Source organism: Acomys minous (genome assembly GCF_964271855.1).
Source record: "Acomys minous genome assembly, chromosome: 12".
NCBI classification, from domain to species: Eukaryota; Metazoa; Chordata; class Mammalia; order Rodentia; family Muridae; genus Acomys; species Acomys minous.
The window spans coordinates 25,979,403-25,998,057 of record NC_140493.1 but is presented as its reverse complement, the minus strand read 5'-3'; the positions used below and the strand labels follow the sequence as shown (position 1 = coordinate 25,998,057).

Here is an 18,655-nt window from a genome sequence, read left to right as displayed (position 1 = left end):
GGCAGGCCTACCTCAATCTCTTCAAAGCTGGCGGGGAACTTGCGTTCCTCAAAGGCGGCGGTGTGGTGCCGGATCCACTGCAGCAACAGCAACACCAGCTCCCTGTACTCTTGCCAGCGCAGCTGCAGCTCCTGGGAGCAGAGGAGTGAGTGAGCGGCCACCAGGGTCTTGGGGTTCACCTCCCACTCATCATGGGCTACCCACTCACATTGGCCCTCACCCCATCCTGCGCGCCGGGCACACGGGGCATGGCATCATACAGGGACGACACGTAGGTGATGATGGACTTCTCATCAGGCTGAGGGACGTCCACATCTGCAGGGGAAGGCCGGTTCAGTGGGGGCCAAGCAGCAAGGGCGGAGATGGGGAAAGGCAGTGGGTCATACCTTCTGGGTCCAGGAGCCTTGTAACCCCCAGGTCCCGCTCTGCCACGGAGAAGGCTTGGTCTAAGTTCTCCAGGTTGCTCTGACGATACACTTTACTCATATCAATGAGCATGGGCCTGTGGACAAGTTGGGGTGGATAGCAGGGACAGCCACTGAGCAGGGATACATAGACACAGTCCTTGACACATCCTAGCAAACAGAGCCCGGCCCCCGTACCCCTCCTAAAGACAGACTTCCTATTTCACTAGCATCTCTAGTCCTGCCATGGGGAAGTTGATTTTTGTTTTGGGTTGGGAGGTGGCTGTTATTTTGGGGTAGGGTCTTGCTGTGTAACCCTGGCTGGCTGTTAACTCCGATGTACATCAGGCTCACAGAGTCACCTGTCTCCGTGTCTGCCTCCAGAGTGCCAGAATGGCCTAGCAGCGGGGCCCAAGGAGCCTCTGGTGGGCACCAGCACAGCAGTGCACTGGCGCGGACTGCTCCAGGCACCTCCCAGAGGAAGCTGCTGGCTCTCGGTACACCCTTAGGCATCAGGTTCCAACAGCGAAAGGTACTCCTCTGCTACCTCTGCCCTGACTTGTTTTCAAGTCACCGGGTTAAAGTGCTCCCAACCTCCAGCTTTCCTCTGGAGAGTGGGAAGACATACTTGTGCCGGTGGATGATAGCATTGAAGAGCCGGCCGTCACGCCAACTGGTGGTGAAGTTGTCACAGCGCAGGCCTTGGTAGCCCTCTACCATACGCTGGGACCACAGCAGCAGCTTCTCCTTTGCAGTCATGTCCTCCGACTGCCCGCTCACCTGAATGTCTGAGATCTGTCACACACAGGAGACAGAGGCAGGAGCTCAGCCCTGGCCACCTGGCCTGCCTGACCACCCACACCACCAGATGCCCTGACTACCTGCGTGAAAGCAGAGCAGCTCACGGTGTAACTGTAATACCCAGGGCTCCTAGGGCCCCCAGGGCTCCCAGGCCACCTGGGGCACAGTGGGGTTCCTGGGGCTAAAGCCTACCACATCTACCTCAAGACCAGGGTACTCCAAGTGGCAGCTTCCACAGGAGACAACAGAGGCCCGAACTTCTACTGTCAAATGATTGGTGCTTAAGGCTCCCCCTAGCTGAGGGAGTGTACCCTGAATCCTCAGAGACTGGCATGCAACACAGAAGATGGGCAAGAGACACAAGAAGGACAGCTATGGGCCCTTAAAGTTGGTGCAGCTGTTGGAGTGAAGGGGCAGGTGAAAGCACCCCTCTAGTTGCACGCAGGTATGGGTCTACCAGCCTGCCATGTTGTCGGTACGCGTGCCAGCCTGTCCCTAGCTGTCTGTTGGCCTGCCAGGCCACGTGACTCAGCTACCATGCCAGTCTGGCTTTGGGGCCCAAGATCTTAGATTTGTGGCTTCCTGTGAGACTAGCACAGGCAATGGATGAGTCACCCAGGGCATCCCTGCAGCTCCAGAAACTTCCCTAGGCAGCCAGCAGAAAATGCATTCTACTGGCCCTATCCAGCCAGGCAGGGCCTCGGGGGCACAGGATGGGCAGGTCTGGGAGAGAGAATTACGCCCTGCTGCCACAGGCTGCATAGGCCTCAGCACAAGCTGAGGTTGGCAGGCGGCCTCAAGGGCACCACCTCCCGGGCCACACCCTAGCCAGAAACAGGGGGTGCCAACCAGCCATGGAGTGCCCCCGCCCCAAAACCTTAGGGGAAGGTAGATGGTGGCGGGGCGGCCACCAACCTGGAAGTGCAGGATGATTGTCCAGATCAGGCCAAGGGTCAGCTTGGGGTTGCCGTCGGCGATGTCATCATTCCTGATGTTCACTAACTTCACCTGAGAACAAATGGCATTCAGGGAGGTGGCCGGGTGTGGGGCTTATGACCTAGAGACTGGGGCCAGGTAGACAGTGTCACTTACTTACCTGGCGGTGTCGGAGGTAGTCCAGGGCGATCTGAACATTCTGCAGCTTGTGGAAACGCATCCTCCCCTTCTCTCGGGGCTGAGGGGAGGCCAGGTACAGTTAGAGCACAGTCGCTTCAAGGCCCCACCCTTCAGTCATCCCCAGAGCGGCAACAGCAACTAAACCAAGGGTTTCTCCCAGTGCATCAACAGGCCCCTCCATGATCCCAGGTTTACCCTCCTTAGTGGGATGACCACCGGCCCAGGGGCAGGCTTGGAAAGCCAGCAACCCCGGCTGTGGGAAGGAAGGAAGGGAGTGGGGAGGAGACAATAGCCAGGAAACCACAGGGGAGGGCAGTGGCATGGAAGGGGAGGGGGGGGGTCCTCAGTGATGCCCACTGCAGCTTCTGGTGAGTCTCTGGCCCAGCCCCTGGTAGGCAGCAGGGAGGAAGGCAGGCAGCTTGACACACAGCCATCTGCCCACCCAGGAGCCAGATGTGGGCCAGGCTGGATTGGATGCCATCCCCAGGTGAGGTGGGTGGGCTCCTCGGTCTTGGGAAGCCCGGGTGCCGCCATGCCAGCAGGCACAACCACTCACCAGGCGCAAACTCCTGATTACGTCCCGCTCCCTCGGCTGCCCAGCCAGAGCAGGGCAAAGGGTAAAGGGCAGAGGTCAAGATTCAGAGTCCAAGCAGCAGAGAAACCAAAGCAGAGCAGAGCGTGAGGTTACTGTGTTAGAGCTCAAACGCAGAGAACAGCGGGAGGGCCGTGGCCATAAGAGGCCTGGCCTTTGGCTGTAACGCCAATGGTTAACACTCTGGCCAGGAAGGAGCAGATGGGGTTGGAAGGTGAGAGACTGAGCTGGACACCGAGTGGGTGGAAGGAAAAGGCCCCAAGGAAAGAAGGAAGGCAGGGACACACATACCAGGCTGTCCCCAGAGAGGACCTCCAGCAGGGAGATGAGGTTGTGGCCATCACGGAGGTCTTCGTAGAGATCACTGATGTGCCTCTGAGCCTGTGGAGAGAGCAGGGACCAAGATGGCCACAGATGAGGATCTCCAGAGCCACTCAGGTGCTGGGCACTGCCCTGGCTGTGGAGAGGCAGTGGGGTGGAGCACACCCCTGCCCCATGCAGGCACCTACCTCTGCCCTCCAGTGCTACAGCAGAGACCATGAGAGACCAGAAGGAAGAGGAAGAAAGAGACAGGAGTAAGTGTGGGAGGAAAAGGACAGAAAATAACAGGTCTCGGAGATGAAAGGGGAGCTGGGGAACTGTGAGAACACCCGGCGGGGGGGGGGGGGAGCTGGGGGACTGCGAGGACACCCAGGGGTGGGGGTGGGGGACAGATAGGGAATCCTCCCAACTGACAAGCAGCCACCACTAACCTTGATAAGGTGCTTGTTGACCCACTTAGTGAAAGTTTTCTTCTGCACGCGGTCCCGTTCATCTGCAGGGGACAAAACCAGTTCACCTGCCTGGAACCTGGGAAAAGCCTAGAGAGGCCCCCCCAACCTCCCAAGGTGCAGACACAGTGGCCTGCTTAGCCAAACCTTGCCTGACAATGTTCCACCAGGGCAATCCCGGGCCTTTCTCAGATCAGAAAGACTGGGGGTTGGGGGTGGGGGCTCCCCACACAGACACCAGAAACCAAGGAACCCAGGTCTACCCAGGCCCTGCTATACTGTTCAAAACTTCCCTTGTTTCTAAAAGAGAGGAGGACTAGAGCCACCGTACCCACAGCATACAAGCCCCAGCCTGCCCCACCCCACATGCTGCCTTCCAGGCTGAGCAAGAACATGGCAGGGCTGGGGCCAGCAGGGGCTTTGCAGGGGGAAAGCCAAGTCTCCCTGACAGGGCAGCAGGCCTCCCCAGAGACATAGAGAGCCCTATACACCCTAACCTCTGGCTTAAGCTCAAGAGCCAGTGAGTATTAGGCACGGATCACTGGCCTCCATCTTGGGGCCTGTCCACCAAATCCATACCCTTATAACAGGACCCCACCCCCACTCGGTGCCAAGGCTTCCTGATACAGGAAGGACCCTTCCTGTCACCAAGGCCCGGCCCAGACAAACCGCCAGCTACCTTTCTTGCCCTCGGAGGCCCTGAGCACAGCCAGGTAGAGGTTGTCCTCTGAGCTGGTTCTCTTGCTACCCAGGCCCTCAGGCTCGGGCACACGCAGCCGGTGCTGAGACATGGTGCTGCCCCCACCCCTTTGTCACCCTGTCCCTTAGCTCCCAGGTGCTGTGTTCCGTCTAGTCTAGGCAGCCTCGTCTGGTTCACAGGCTGCTGAAGGCTGCCGGCTACTCTGGACACTAACTCAACAGAAGCTCAGCTCAGACTGGAATCCTTGTGGCCACTCCCTTGCCTGCTATACCCTTAGCAAGGCCGTCCCACCCCAGGAGCTTTACCCCGCCTTGCCCGCCCCCCAGAGGGGAGTGTCCCAGCGGGAAAGGAGGAAGGCGGCCCCTCCCCCCTGGCCACACCCTCAGCCCACCAGAAACAGGAAACCCGGGTTTCCTCACCCACCCTACCCACAGCAGTAGGACCCGGGTATAGAGATGGGGGAGGGAGGGCTGGCCCCAGGACCACAAGGGAGCATATACTATCCCCATGGCCACCCAGAAGGCTCTTCTATCACAGGCAGTGAGCAGAGGCCCTCTACCACACAGGGGCATTAGAGCCTGCCTGTGTTCCTCCCTGCAAAGTGACTGTAGAAAAAACTCCTAGGGGTGGGGACTAGCTGCCTCTCTGCTTTTGAAGTTCCCCTAAGTCATACCTCCTCAAGCCTGCATTGAGCAGGGACTATGCCCTATCCAGAAGGCCCCCACAACCGCTAGGTTTTCAGGCCCTACTGGAGGACCTCCTAGGTTTGGCAGGGTCTCTACAGGATTCCCAACAAGCCAGCCCAAGCCAGCCCAGCCAGACAAAGCACACCTCAGGCAAGGACAGCTCATAGCTCAGTGGTGACTCATCCTAGGAGGGCAGCCCAGCCCAAGCTGCAGGGACACCTCCCCAGTTGGGGTGGGAGAAAGGGTTGCTATGGCAGCAGGGAGCATACCAAAGGGGGCACAGCCGGTGAGTCAGACCTGGGGAAGGGGCTGAGGTGCTGTGACTCACTAGAAAGGAAGCTGTACCTTGGGGCTGTTTGCAGCAGGGTAGGGCTAGCAGATAGCAGCTGTTACAGGTTGTAAAGGTGGTGGAGCTGGGCAAAGGGCATGGGGGCCCCTGTGACTGTACCTGTCTTACTTGTAGCCTCTGGCTCCCTTGGGTCAGATGGAGCCACCTATAGCCAGCATCTGGAACTGCCCAACCTACCCGACCCACTCTTGGAAAAAATGTACCACCCAAACCACAAGAATTTTCCAGCCCAGGCACTGATGTGATCCAGCTGTGGGGCTGCTGAGGAACAACCCCCTTTCCCAGAGGCTAAGCCCTCTCTATTCCAGGAAAAGTTTGCCCTATGCTGCCCTTGCTGCTGCCCCTAATGGCCACGAGAGGGCACCAAAACTCTGTAGGGCGGAGTAGAAGCCAGTGCCTAAATTATTTAGTACTAGGAAAGCTTTAAGTCTTAACCCCAGAGAGCACAGTGCTCTCTGCCAAGTGTCATACACTTGAGGGTTCTCCTCAGCCTCGAACACAAGACCATGTAGCTTTCTCCCCCATAGCCTAGCAACCACCACAACCCACCAGGGAATGACTCCTCCCACCCAAGAGGTCTTCTGAACCTCAACTCTTGACTCTACACTGGTCTGTGCTCTGGGAACCCCTGGAAGACCAGGCCAGCAACGTCCCAGCCAGGAAGCAAACCCTTCAGAGAAGGTGTGCAACAGTGCCTGCACTGCTGATGTGAGCTGTCACTCTGCTGAGCGCACAGGCTCCTGGAAATAGGCCAGCAGTTGAGCACAGGAACCCAAGAAAACAAGAAGACACTAGAATGTCGGGGAGACAGGATCTGACATCCAAGACATACATGAGCCCTAACCCAGGCTCCAGCCAAACTGCTTTCCGGCATCTTCCTCTTTGCCACTACGATGTTCTAAGGATGCTGTCTGGGAAGTGGGCTCAGCTCCAGGTAGGGATTCCCACCTCCCCGGGTACCCCTTTCCCTGAGCATCAGCTCGTCTCCAGGGGTGTCCTTCCTTAAAGGTCTTTCAGGGTCTCAAAGCTCATGTTTCCTCTCATCCCTCCCAACTCTGCCCTGCCCCTTGGCCTTGGCTGGAGAAGTCCCCTCCCCTGCTCATCCTACTCGCTATCAAACCCGCAGATAACTGTTTCCAAGCTGGCCAGCCCCAACTTGGGCAGAGCCCAGACGTGCCCTCAAATGCTGCGACACACTTAGGGGGCCCTCCCACCTGTCCAGTAGGTCCCAGGGACACTTCCCACCCCAATGCTGTGTTGCACATCTGAGACAGCAGCTGGCCCTCAGCACAAGTCAATTTCCCTGGACACAGAGAGAGAGAGAGAGAGAGAGAGAGAGAGAGAGAGAGAGAGAGAGAGAGAGAGAGAGAGAGAGAGAGGAAGAGAACGTTGGAGGCCAAGGTCAGCATAAGTGGGAGGGCCCAGAGCCCCAGCCTCAGCGCCTGCTCCGCTCGGGGATCGTCACCCACAGCTAAAGAACCAAGCCCGGAAAACCCCCAGGCCCGCCCACTTACTACCATCCCCCTCCTCCAGAGGAAAACCTATCCCAGAGCAAGAAAATCTTGCCTTCCTCCCCAGGTGTTTCCGGAGCTTGGAGGCGGGGCTGTACCTGAGCCAAGTACCACCCTATCACAAATTCAAGATCTGCCCACCAACCGAGCGGCCGCACCCACCTACGCAACACAGCTGCCCGTACAGGTAGCCCCTGCGGACCTGCTCGCAGCCGCCATCCAGCCAGCAAGGACGCTCCAGCAGGACCTCCCTCTGCAAAGTGAAGATTCCCTTCGCCGCCCACGTCCCTGCCATTGCCAGGAGCCCAGGCTGTCCTGGGCTGCTCTCAGACGACACGGGAGCCGTGCTCCCTGCCTGTGTTGAAGGCTGAAGGCCGAAGGCCCTGCCTGGCGTGGCTTTCCACGTTCGCCCCCGCCCACCGAACGCAATGCCCAGACCCGGCGAACCTGCCCCTGTTGCAAGCGCCCCGCCCAGTGTGGGCCAGGAAGCCGCGCCCCAGCCCATAGGGAGCAAAGTAGCTCGAGGGGAGTTCGAGGCAACCGGGGTGCAGGGGCCCTCTAGGTCAAAAGGGTCTGGGAACTCTCCAGTCATCGGAGTTTTCCAGGGTTCCTCCCACGCTCAGGGTAACCCTCCGACTCGTGTCTGTGGGAGTGCCACTTCAGCAGGATATGCAAGAGTCACCCGATCCAAGGAACCGGATCAGCTGAGGCGCTGGGCAGAGTACAGGACTGCGGGCGACCACACCCATACCTGCCACTGCAAGGCACCTAATGAACCAAAGGGGGACACGACACGGGGAGCCCTTTTCCCTCAATGTGGTGACAAGAAACAAAATTGAGCCCGGGGAGGAGGAGCCAGCGTCTGGTCCCAAACCAAAAAATTCTCCAAGGGGAAGAAGCCCTAATACTCTGTTGGATGCCACTGATTACAGATGACTCACTGGCTTCTGGGAACCCTAGAGCCACGCCTGGAACACCCGGTCTGAGGACCCAAGTCCCGGAGAATTTCCGCTGGACGTTAAGACTTAGCACGCCCGCTAGGGGGCACCAAGCCACAAACACACGCCCATCAGTCCTGGCTTGAGGTACGTCTCAAGAGGACAGTCCCTCTGGCCAGAAGCCTTGGTGCAGAACTGCCCAATCCCCAGGGACTGTCCCAGGCTCCGTTCACTTCAGCCCCACCCCATCCTGCGGTGAGCATGGCCACCTCGGACTATAGCCCAAGAACTGATGACTTTGAAGAGAGGGCAGGACATAGCCTAACTGCTTTCCCCCACGACTGGTTCTGGGTCCTATGTCATGTTGGAAGATACTCAGACAAACTGCCTTTGTGCAACTCAGCGTACACTCTGTGGGTAGGGAGGTCACTGGGCAGGCTTTGTGGCCTTGCCCAGATCAGCCTGTGAACCTGCCACTCTGGTTTCGCACTACTGTGTCGAGAAAGGGAGGGGGTGAGTGGGGGGGGGGGACTTTCTTTAGAAGGTAGGCATTCCCATAGCCCTGTACCTTAATCCAGACCTCACCCTAGCCTCTTTCCCATTCACCTGCCCAGGACCTGCTGCAGGCTAGACAGCCGCAAGGTTCTACCCCCCAGCACACCCTAGGAAGTGACAGGGTCTTCAAAGAAGAGTAGGCACAGGGGAGACAACAGCTTTCACAAACATTGGTATTTCCATTCAGGAACAGGAAGAGGAGGGCTCAGGGGAAGGCGAGGGGCGGGAGGAAGGCGGACCCTCCACCCCGTGCCCCGCCCCAGACTCCTGGCAGGGGCGGTGGCCCGTGACAGTGGCAGAGGCAAGGGTGCTTACCTTGCTCATCCGTTGCCTGCCGATGCCCCTTGCGCCAGTGCCATACGGCAGCAAGGGTGGCAACATGACCCACGACTACCAGGGAGGGAAAGAGGCTGCCCGACGGCTCCATGGCTGCCACACAGAATGGGCAGAGCCGTCCTCACCAGGGACCAGCTGCTGCGAAGTCAGACAGCACCTCCCTGCATGGAGGGTGAGCGAAGGGGCGCCCCAGGAACCAGAGCCCACTTTGTCTGCTCCTGCCCTGCCTTCAGAGACTGCACTACTGTACAATCTGCACTCAGCCGGGGGACAATGTACAGTCCCCTCGGCACCAACCGCGCTCTTGCCCAGCCTCCGCCCAGCCTCCTCCCTCCTGTGGCTCTTGGCCGCTCCCCACCCGCACTCCCCACAGGGCCCAGCTCAGCTGTCTCTACGCTGAGCCACCGACGCTCAAGGTTAACTGGAACCTTAACCCTTGCGTCCCCACAGCCACACCCGCCAGGAGGAGGGGCCTGTAGCTCTTCTCCCCAAGCCTCAGCCCCCCGGCTTAGCCTGGGTACAGGCAATGTAGGTCCTCCCTCCCAAGTCAAGCCTAACCAGCACTCCCTCTCCCCATCAGGAGGAGGACCCGAGCGCTCAGTCTACTTCTTAGGGTGCCCTCTGGGAACAGCCACCAAGCATAGAGGGTTGAAAGATGTCAGTGCCTAGTCTCTCACTGCCCTCCCCCGAGGCCTACCACTGACCCCACCACACTGAAATGGGTGGGCTGCTCACAAGCCCCAAGCTTCCAGGTGAGGTCTTAAACAGGATCTGAGGGAGAGGCCAGGTGAGGCTAGGTAGCCAGCCGGGTGTATGCAGAAGACAAGAGCCACGGCCTCCAGCCTAGCCGGGTTCCCAAAAGACTCTGAAGGGTGGCCCCACCTACCGGGCACGATCTTCATTGGGGACAGCGGCAGGAGCCCACGGGGGGCCAACAGGGAGCGGGTGAGGGGCGTGGGGAGGGTCACAAGCCCCTCTGAGGCAGCGGGCCTGCAGCTGCAGTGGTGAGGCCGGAGGAGGGCACAGCTTTCCAGCCTTGTCAGCAGAAGTCGGAGGACGGGAGAGGAGCAATGGGCAGGGGGCCCAGGGGGATATAAATATCCGAGGAGGGCAAGCAAGGCCCGTCACTTGTCCAGACTTAGTACATGACGTATGTAGCCCAGGCTCACTGGAGTCCCATCTGGCTGGGCGGCCCCACAACCCTTAGCCCCCCCAGCGCCGTCACCCCACCCCACCCCCAGCTCCCATGGGTGGTGATACTAAAATAAGGAGGTGCCTGGCATCAGGACCTACCATGGACGGAGACAGAAGTGGACTTGGCCTCATGTTCCCTTGGGAGAGGGTGCTGCCCATGTCCTGCCCAACTTCTAGGTGCTCTTGGGAGATGCCACATGGGCCAAAGAGGCACCAATCCCTTTTCTCCCAGAGAGCTCTGTCCAAGTCACTGAACACAACACCTGGCCCCAGTGCAGACAGGGCTATGTCTCCAAGGTCAAACGACAAGTCAGAGACCCAGGCAGACCAAAACTGGGGCGTAAGCCACGTGGGCATTCACTCACCTGGGCCCATCAGGCTGCACCTCCCACCCCAGGCCTCTCCTGGTACCCCAGGGATTACAGAATGTGGAAGCCTCTCCCCAGGCTCCCTGCATCCCTAGTCTGTTGGAGGCACAGTGTCCATAGGTCAGCAAGCAGGCCCACAACACATCCGCCATCTGCCATCCCGACCTGGACCCCAGCGCTTCCTGAGAAGCTGGGCCAGGCCCTTGGATCCTGACTGACAAATGGCTGTGGAACTGAAGTCTGCCCTTCATTCTGGTACAATCCCTTTGTTGAGCTAGTGCCATTTTATTAAAATCCTATAAAGTCTTGGGCTGTGAGCACCCAATTCAGATGAGGAAACGGGGGGGGGGGGGGGAGGTCGCCCGCTGGTAATAGTGAGGAGCTGGCCTGAGATTCCACAGGGTCAAATGACTCTCCAACATATATGGCCTCGACTGTCAGCATAGCAAACCAGCCTTGGACCCTGACTGCCGAGGTGGGGGCACTCCGCTCACACTGAGCAGAGGGAGGCGTGAGGCGGCTGGACCTACCACTGCCGCATGATTTCCAGGATCAGACTTTAGAAACTCATTTCTGAAGAACACTAGCCTATGGCGGTCAGTTCTGAGCAACCAGAGATTGGGCCAACTTGGGGGGATGAGGGTGTAGGGGAAAGGAGACTGGCAGTCCCACGGGCAGGCCAAAGAGACCACTGCTCCAGCAGTGAGCAGGAACAGAGATAGGTGTGGCTCCTTAGAGAGAACCACAGAGCTTCTCAGTGACTAGTCCCCCAAAGCAAAGTGCTCTGTCTCTGGGAAGCCCCTCTACCACTTAGCCTGCTCCCCACCCCCACCCCCCAATCCCACACTCCATACACCCTGAGCTAGCTGTTTGGAACCATGCCATCCCAAGTTGTGGTACCTGTGGCCATGAGAACGACCAGTAGGCAACACCCAGTCCATCTCCCACTTAGGGACCTGACCCAAGCCCCACCCCCGACCCCCACCCCCACCAGTCTCAGCTAGAGACTCTGGTGTCCCTTTACTTGCTACCCTCTACCTGAAGCCTCCACTGCTGCTGTGCCCTACCTTGGCCCAGCTGGATCAGCTCCTCCATGCTGTACCTATCCATAGCTGCCGGCCAGGGTAGGCAGCTCCCAGAGCCAGCAGAGAGGAAGGGAAAGCAGGAAGGAGGGAAGGGGTGGGAAGCAAAGGGAGGGCTTGCTCATGCCCTGGCCTCTAACACCCGGCAGTAGCTCCTCCTCATGCCTGACTAAAGGGTCCCTAAAGTCAGCCAGACCAACAGAAACCAAGCCTGGGGACCGGCATCGATGCCTTAGTCCCAAGGCGCTTCCCAGGTCTTCCTTCCTGACCCTGCCAGGCACAGCCCACCCCGGCCCACAGCCTACACTTCCCTCCATACCTTCTCTCTGCCCGTTGAGCGCTGCTTCCCCACCCACCCACATGTCAAACAGCCATATGCTAAGAGGCACATTCCACGTAACCACATGGGTGCAGAGCCCTGCATGTGCCCAGGTGCACGCATACACAAACACACGCCAGTTTCACGGTCCTACGGATCAAACTCAGTACCCTGACCACTCTGGGCAAACACACAACTATTGAGTCACATGCCTTGCCCTTGAGTTTCTCCACTTAACTTTTTTCCCTTTCAGGCACATTTATATATTTATTTATCTAGGTAGTGTGTGTGCGCGCGCCACAGAATCATGTAGAGCTCAGAGGACAACTATGGGCGTCAATTTCTTTCTTCCGCCTTGTAGGTTCAGGGATCAAATTAAGGTCCTCGGACTTATCAGCGAGCACCTTTATTTGCTGAGCACCTCTCATCTTGCTGGCCTCTCTCTACTCCTCCTTCACGGTTCACATCCCCTCAGCCCCCAAAGCTGGCCCCTTCCCTCACCCAAGCCCACCCCGACCCCACCCCCACCCCCATCGCGTCCCCCCTCCCCCCCAGCTATCTCAGTCCTCTCGTCTGAGCAAATGTGACATCTCTTAACAGTCTACATTTCCTTCCATCCAGCTCTATGTTACCTGGGAAACGCAAACCTGACTGGTCCACAACCTTGGGGAAAACCTTCAAGAGTTCGTCATATTCCTTCCTGCAGCCTAGTATCAACGAGCACATGCCACAGAATGTTCAGACTTCTTTGCGCCAAACACTTCTGGGTTGGTTCTAAATTCTGAGCCAGGCCAAAATACTACCTTTTGGGGCTAAAATGAAATTCACATACATACACCATTCCAACAACTTTATAACAAGGACATCGGTGGCTGCCTCCCTCCTTGTGGCAATTCTCTTCGCTGACCAATTTCTCTTCGCCTATAAGGTTTAGCTCTCTGATTGCTCCGAAAGCCACATCCTACCTCACTCTCCTCACCTAGTTTGTTGGGGGGGGGGGGGGCCTTCATCTGTACTGCAAGATATGATACCCCCTCCACATGAGTGTGCTGATTGGAGATTGGAGGGGGAGCAGGGTGGGAGATATACTCCCACTTCATCCTGCTATGTCTCTGACTCCCTGGGCAGAATTATATGGACAGAGCTAGCCCATTTAACTGGGACCACGCTGGTGAACAGCACTGTTGCTGTACATACTTAATATATAACCCGCTAGCGGGGCTGGCTGTGCATAGAGAGTGCCAATCGTTGTGGCTCACTGCTTGTTGGTTTGGGTTTTGTTGGGTTTGGTTTGGTTTGTTTCTTTTTCGAGACAGGATTTCTCTGTGTAGCCCTGGCTGTCCTGGAGCTCAGGCTCACTCTGTAGACCAGGCTGGCCTCAAGCTCAAAGAGATCCACCTGCATCGAACTCACAGAGATCTGCCTGCCTCTGCCTGCCTCCCGAGTGCTGGGATTTTAGATGGCATAGGATCTGCCCCGGTTGTATATGGAGCCATAATGTCCCTGCCACCAGCCACACCCAGCACCACGAGCCCCAAGCTCAGTCCTGAGGGTGTAGGGGGGGAATCCGCCTGGGGCCCTGACTCAGTCTGAAGCTGGAGCTTATTTCCTGTTGGAAACTCTGAATTGCCACAGGCGGTTGTGGCTGGGAAGGCTGAGTCACCTCCATCAGAGACAGGGGAGGAAGGGTGCCCCCCTCTTTGCCCACTGCAGCCACACCCAGAACCCCCTCCTAGTCCTGCTGCCAACTGCTGGCCCAGCCCGGACAAGGACGAGGAAGCAAGGCAAGAAAAGCAGGGGAGGGCTCCCCTCCCACTCACCACACCCAAAAGGAAAGGCCTGAGACACAGCCAGGGTTACTGGGAGGCTGGAGAGGCCATTGATTTGCCTAAGGCCATGGAGAGAGACCAGAGGCAATTCCTCACCTTCAACTTCCCTGGCCCTCCCAGCTGCATTCACTACTCCGACAAGCCACAGAAGTCCAACGCAGAAAGGCCAGGACTGAGGCTTCTGCTCAGGCAGCTGTGCCGGCCCAGAGTAGAGTCTACCCCTCACTCGAGACTCCCTTCTCCACTCCCGGGGAATACGCCCCTCCCCATGTACTAAGCCACAAAGAGGCAGTTGCGGTGCCTGCCTGCATTACATGGGTAACAGTGGGGGTGGGGGGCGGGGGCAGTTTAGGATGCCCTCAGCAGGCATAAAGGGCAACGTGCCTTGAGAGCGCCTGCACAAGTACCGTGCGTAGAGCACATAAACCTATCCATGTCCTGCTGGTATAAGGACTTAAGGCACAAACAGGGGTACAAACAGAGTGATTTCTGGCAGCCCTGGGGCTAATAGGGCATTGCCCTATCCTCTAAGATCTGGTTCCTAACTGGATTTAAAAAACAAAAAAAACCTCACCCCCATGCCCTGGCCTCTGCCCTCCCAGGCAGTGCTCCTGTCTGGCCTCTGCCCTTCTTCCCATCTCACCTAGAGCCACTCCACCTCCAGATCATGGCCAACTCCAAGCATGCCAAACACCCAGTCATGGGAGCCCTCAGTACTATTCATGTAATACAGAATCTGAGCCACTTGGCCACAGGGGAAGACCCAAGCCTCAATGGACAAGTGGTTTGCTTGCGGGGCCAGTTCCATCCCCAAAGATCTTCTGCACACGCCCACTTCTGAAAAGAGGGGCCTCTAAAGGCCACTGGGGGCAAGAGGAGGAGGAGGGGGGGGCAAGGGCAAGGACAGTGCCTGAGAGGGGTACAAACAGGACTATGCCAACAGCTGGTCCTGCCAGTCTTGGGCCTACAGGCCCCGCCCCCACCAGGATTTGCCTGGAGGAGAACAAGCCACGTGGGTCCATTGGCTAGTACACCCTGCGCCCTCAGGCGGAAAGGGCGCCACCTGCTGATGTGAACAGAACCCACGCGCACGCACACACACACACACACACACACACACACACTGTGCTGCCCACCACACCTAAGCCCCAGCACCCCAAAACACCTACAGTCCCTTCCCACCCCTCACAGCCTGGAGCCAAAATGCAGCTGACCTGTGGCTGGAGCAGGCTCTGGGCCTGGCCTGGCCAGGGTCCCCACGGTGGTGGCAGACACCACAGGGGTTTCAAGTGCCCCCTCCTCTCGCTCCTTCCTGCGATAGACTTGCCGCTCCTCACGGGCGGGGTCCTCAGCTGGCAGAGGCCCCCGCTTTGGAGGGCAGCCTAGGGGACCTTGCACGGCCTGCACATGGGGGGAGCGACGGCGTGCAGGCATCACCATGGCAACAGGGCGGCGCACACGCTGCAGAGAGGCAGGCACGATCTCCGGTGGCAGGTGTAGGTACTGGCGTAGGTGGTCAATGCCCTCGTTGGTCAGGTACCAGTAGAAGTGGCACCAGGCAAAGGTTTCCCGCACCAGGCCCCGAGCTCTCAACGAGGCCATGGCACGCATGACCTGTAGATTGGTGACTCCAGGCACATGGGGATGCATGCTGCGGGGTCGCCGGTCCTTCTTGGCAACCATCACCCCCTCACGGAAGAGCACCTCATAGATGGCCCGTAGCTGGTCCAGCGGCATGAGCATGCCAGCCACCATGGCTGCTGGAAGCCTGCCGGTCAGCACAGAGTGAGGACAGCAGGTGGGGCACAGCCAGGAAGCTGATGAGGCTCCTTTGGCACAGGACGGCGGCAGGGGCCACTGGCAAGTGGGCAGGCAGGCTCCGGTACTAAGCACAAGGGCACAGGCTCAGGGGCAGCGTAGCTCCAGAGCCTTGCTCTGTGAATTCCTGCCGGCAAGGCTGCCTGTCTGAGCCTCCCGCCTGCCCGCCCTCCAGGACGCCTGGGCCGGCCCCCTCTGACTCAGCAGCAGGGCGGCCCCTCCCACCCACTACAGGCAGGGCCCCTTGAAGAGTGGGGGGCACCAATAAACTGCCCCTCCCCTCCTGGGCCACATAGCTCCAATATCAGAATTTCCATTCGTTTCTAAAACACTTCTTCAAGGTTCCCAACGCTGTGAAAGGGCACGGTGGTGTGTAATACGGATCAAGAACCACCACGCCCCACCAGAAGATGACAGAATGGGCAGAAAATGGGGAGCAGAGAGGGCAGGAGGGTCCTCATGGTAAGGATAACACCCAACCCCCCCGAGCTGTGATGGGGGTGGGGTGTGATCTGTTCAAGGCTATCTGAATGAGCTGCCGGAACTGGGAAACTGGGAAGAATACAAAGGAGGAAGATTAGGGTACAGAGAGGAATCTGGGGGTGTGGTAGCTGGGCAGAGACCTGAAGGAGAAGAGCAGGGGGGCAGCAGCCAGAACACACAGATGGTTGGCTGCTGGCACCACTGCCGTTGGCCATCAGAGAGGGGACAGTGCCCCTCTCTCCAAATGACCACAGAATGTTACGCTCCCCTGCCAGGCTAGATTAGGGTGGGTCAAGAAACAAAGCTACTTTCCAGCCTACAACCTCTGAAGAGAGCTCAGGGTGGAGGGCTCTGGGTGAGGCCTCTACCCACCCACACCTCCATGCGCAGCTGTTGGAGGCCAGGGGCTCCCAGCTGCCATATGAAATCAAAGTCACCAAGTCCCTGACACCAAGCCCCAGGCTTGGTGGCCCCTGCCATCCAAAAATTCCCTACCCCCAGGCAGCCTGAGTGTCCACTTGTGGCCAGAGGGGCAGGTGCTGTGGAGAGGACATGAGGACACCATCAGGGACCAAAGTGAGAGGAAGAGGAACTATTACAAGCCCTAAGGACTTCCTAGCACAGCTGTCAACTCTGCTGGGTTCTCACAACTGAGGGTCCAGCATAAATATAGCCTGTGCTGGCTACCACCACCCAATACCTCAACTTTCCATGTTGTGTCCCATCAGCCCCCCATGCCATTAAGGCTCTCCTGAGGTGGACACACCCATTCCCACCAAGCACTGCAAACCCAGGAACTGATTATAAATAGGGCGGGGGCGGGGGATCCTGCGGTGGGAGGCGCTGGCCAGCGGCAGGCAGGCAGCCAACAAAGCAGTGCGTGGGGCGGGTTTATGGGCTGTCACCATGGCGCCCCGGCAGACTCCAAACATACAGACACAGGGCCGGTGGCGGGTGGAAACTCTGAAGGCTCAGCCAACAGCTCCCAAAGCCTTCCCCGAGGCCAGCTCAGCCGGCTCACTGCGGCAGGGCTCTGCCTGTGCCACGCCCCTAGCAAGGCTTGGGCAGGAAGGGGGCCCGGCCGGAGTAGCCCAGCCCTGGGAGGGCGGGGCAGCACTAAGGCTGCTCTCCAAGACCAAGAGTGTCTAGCCACCACACCCCCACCCCTGCAGCACCTAAAGACTCTCCGCATCAAGGTTTTAGTTTTTGGGACCAGTGCCAGCCCCATTCTAAGACCAAACAAGTTCCTACTCACTCGGCCTGCCCCTCTCCACAGTAACCTGGACTCATCCCATCCGCATGCAGCATTCCCTTTCTCTTTCGGACCTGATTCCCTCACCGACTCCCGTCAGATCTCCAATCCCACACCCACGAAGCCAATATGTAACTCATCACCATGCCCAAATGATCTCCAGTCACATCCAAAGTCCCCTGAGCCCTTGGACCTGAAGCTTCTGCCTAGGCCCACGTGGGTCCCCTTACAGTAACTAATTCAACCCAGCCACCATCCCTGTCCCACCCGTAGGCAGGAGAGGGCAGTAGTTCCCAGCACCACAAGAAGCAGGTAGTGAAGCTCTCCTCCCTCCCACCAGCCAGAACACCTGCAGGCTTGAGACCGTAGGGAGGAGCCTACGACAACATGTCCTCCCACCTCTGCTCCCACGTGCACACGCATACACAGAACCCTGGTCTGGGTCTGCTTGTCCTCAGAGTCCCCGGGCTTAGGACGTGTCCTGGTGCTCTACCCTACCTTGCAGAAACACTGAGAAGTTGCTGGTTCAGCACAGAGACAGGCAGCACTCCCTGGGCGGCCCCTTCAGGTTTCCAGAGCAACCAGACAGTGCCCTTGGGCAGTCCCTAGCCCCCCAGCCCTGGACAAAGAGCCACAGTGTGGCCTTTCCCAGGGCCAGCCCGTCTGGCGCCTAGTGCCCTGGGCATGAAGGTCCCCACAGGCCCACACTGCCCCCTCATACGCCAATCTGTGAGGCATCTGGCCTAGGCGGAGGAGTGCAGGCTGACTGCTCCAGGGCCAAGCTCCCGCCCTTCTACTCACTGTACTGCTGCCGCAGTACTCACAGCAGGGCTGCAGGGCTGCAGGGCTGCTGCTGCAGGTCCCTTCACCCAGCCCCAAGAGGAAACCTGAAAGGGCACGAGCCTGGGGTCTTCTATCTCCAGCTCAGCACCTTTCAATGTTACAGCTGACCCTCACTGTCACCCCGTGGGATGCTGAGCCCAGTCAGAGGTCACCGAGTGTCTGAGAGCCAGCTTCCTCCAGACTGTACCTTTGAGGGAGCTGATCTCATGCTGGATGGCTCTCGAGGGGTCCATGTCTTCACTTAGGGGCTGAGGACGGTGTGCTGCAGCCACTGTGTCCAGGACCGCACAGCACCGCACTGCCCGAGGCCAGCACTGCAGCCTGAAGGAGGAGCTGGGAAGTGTGGGCAGGGCTTGCTAGACAGAGGCGGGGCTTCTGCTAATCAATGTTCAGGACACTGCTGCCCAAAGCGCATGCTCCAGGCCATGCACCACACTGCCCCTCCCCTTCTACATGGCCAGCATGCGCTTCCTAACCAATAAAGTCCAGCCAGACTACCCAGACACCAGCCAAGTGTGTGTGCGCTGCCAGCCCCGCAGTCCAGGGCCTCTGCTACCTTGAGAGCCATGGGAATGGCCTGCAGGCTGCACCTGCACAAAGCCTGTCCCTCACACCGAAGCCTCGGCCACGTAGCCACTCTCTGCAGAGGACACACAGTCCAGACCTACAACCTTCAGCTTTGCCCATAGACGAAACCAGAGGGCAACCA

The 18,655-nt window shown here is 58.6% G+C and overlaps 1 protein-coding gene across 17 annotated transcripts in view; it reads right to left on the bottom strand.

The window, feature by feature from the left end:
* Positions 1-18,655, bottom strand: part of PLEC (plectin) — a 59,921-nt gene that overhangs the window by 20,106 nt on the left and 21,160 nt on the right. For 3 of the 17 annotated variants that reach the window (XM_084747885.1, XM_084747884.1, XM_084747873.1), the window contains 9 exons: positions 3,666-3,727; positions 3,205-3,294; positions 2,878-2,913; positions 2,302-2,379; positions 2,121-2,213; positions 1,033-1,199; positions 387-502; positions 209-315; positions 12-131 (listed from right to left, as the gene is read on the bottom strand). In XM_084747885.1, coding sequence (XP_084604011.1) covers positions 12-131; positions 209-315; positions 387-502; positions 1,033-1,199; positions 2,121-2,213; positions 2,302-2,379; positions 2,878-2,913; positions 3,205-3,294; positions 3,666-3,727 — 869 coding nt within the window. Of the gene's footprint in view, positions 1-11; positions 132-208; positions 316-386; positions 503-1,032; positions 1,200-2,120; positions 2,214-2,301; positions 2,380-2,877; positions 2,914-3,204; positions 3,295-3,665; positions 3,728-4,362; positions 4,624-7,091; positions 7,308-8,737; positions 9,056-14,764; positions 15,481-18,133; positions 18,284-18,655 lie in introns of those variants that run through there. The other 14 variants (XM_084747879.1, XM_084747886.1, XM_084747876.1 and 11 more) reach the window with 12 other exon arrangements.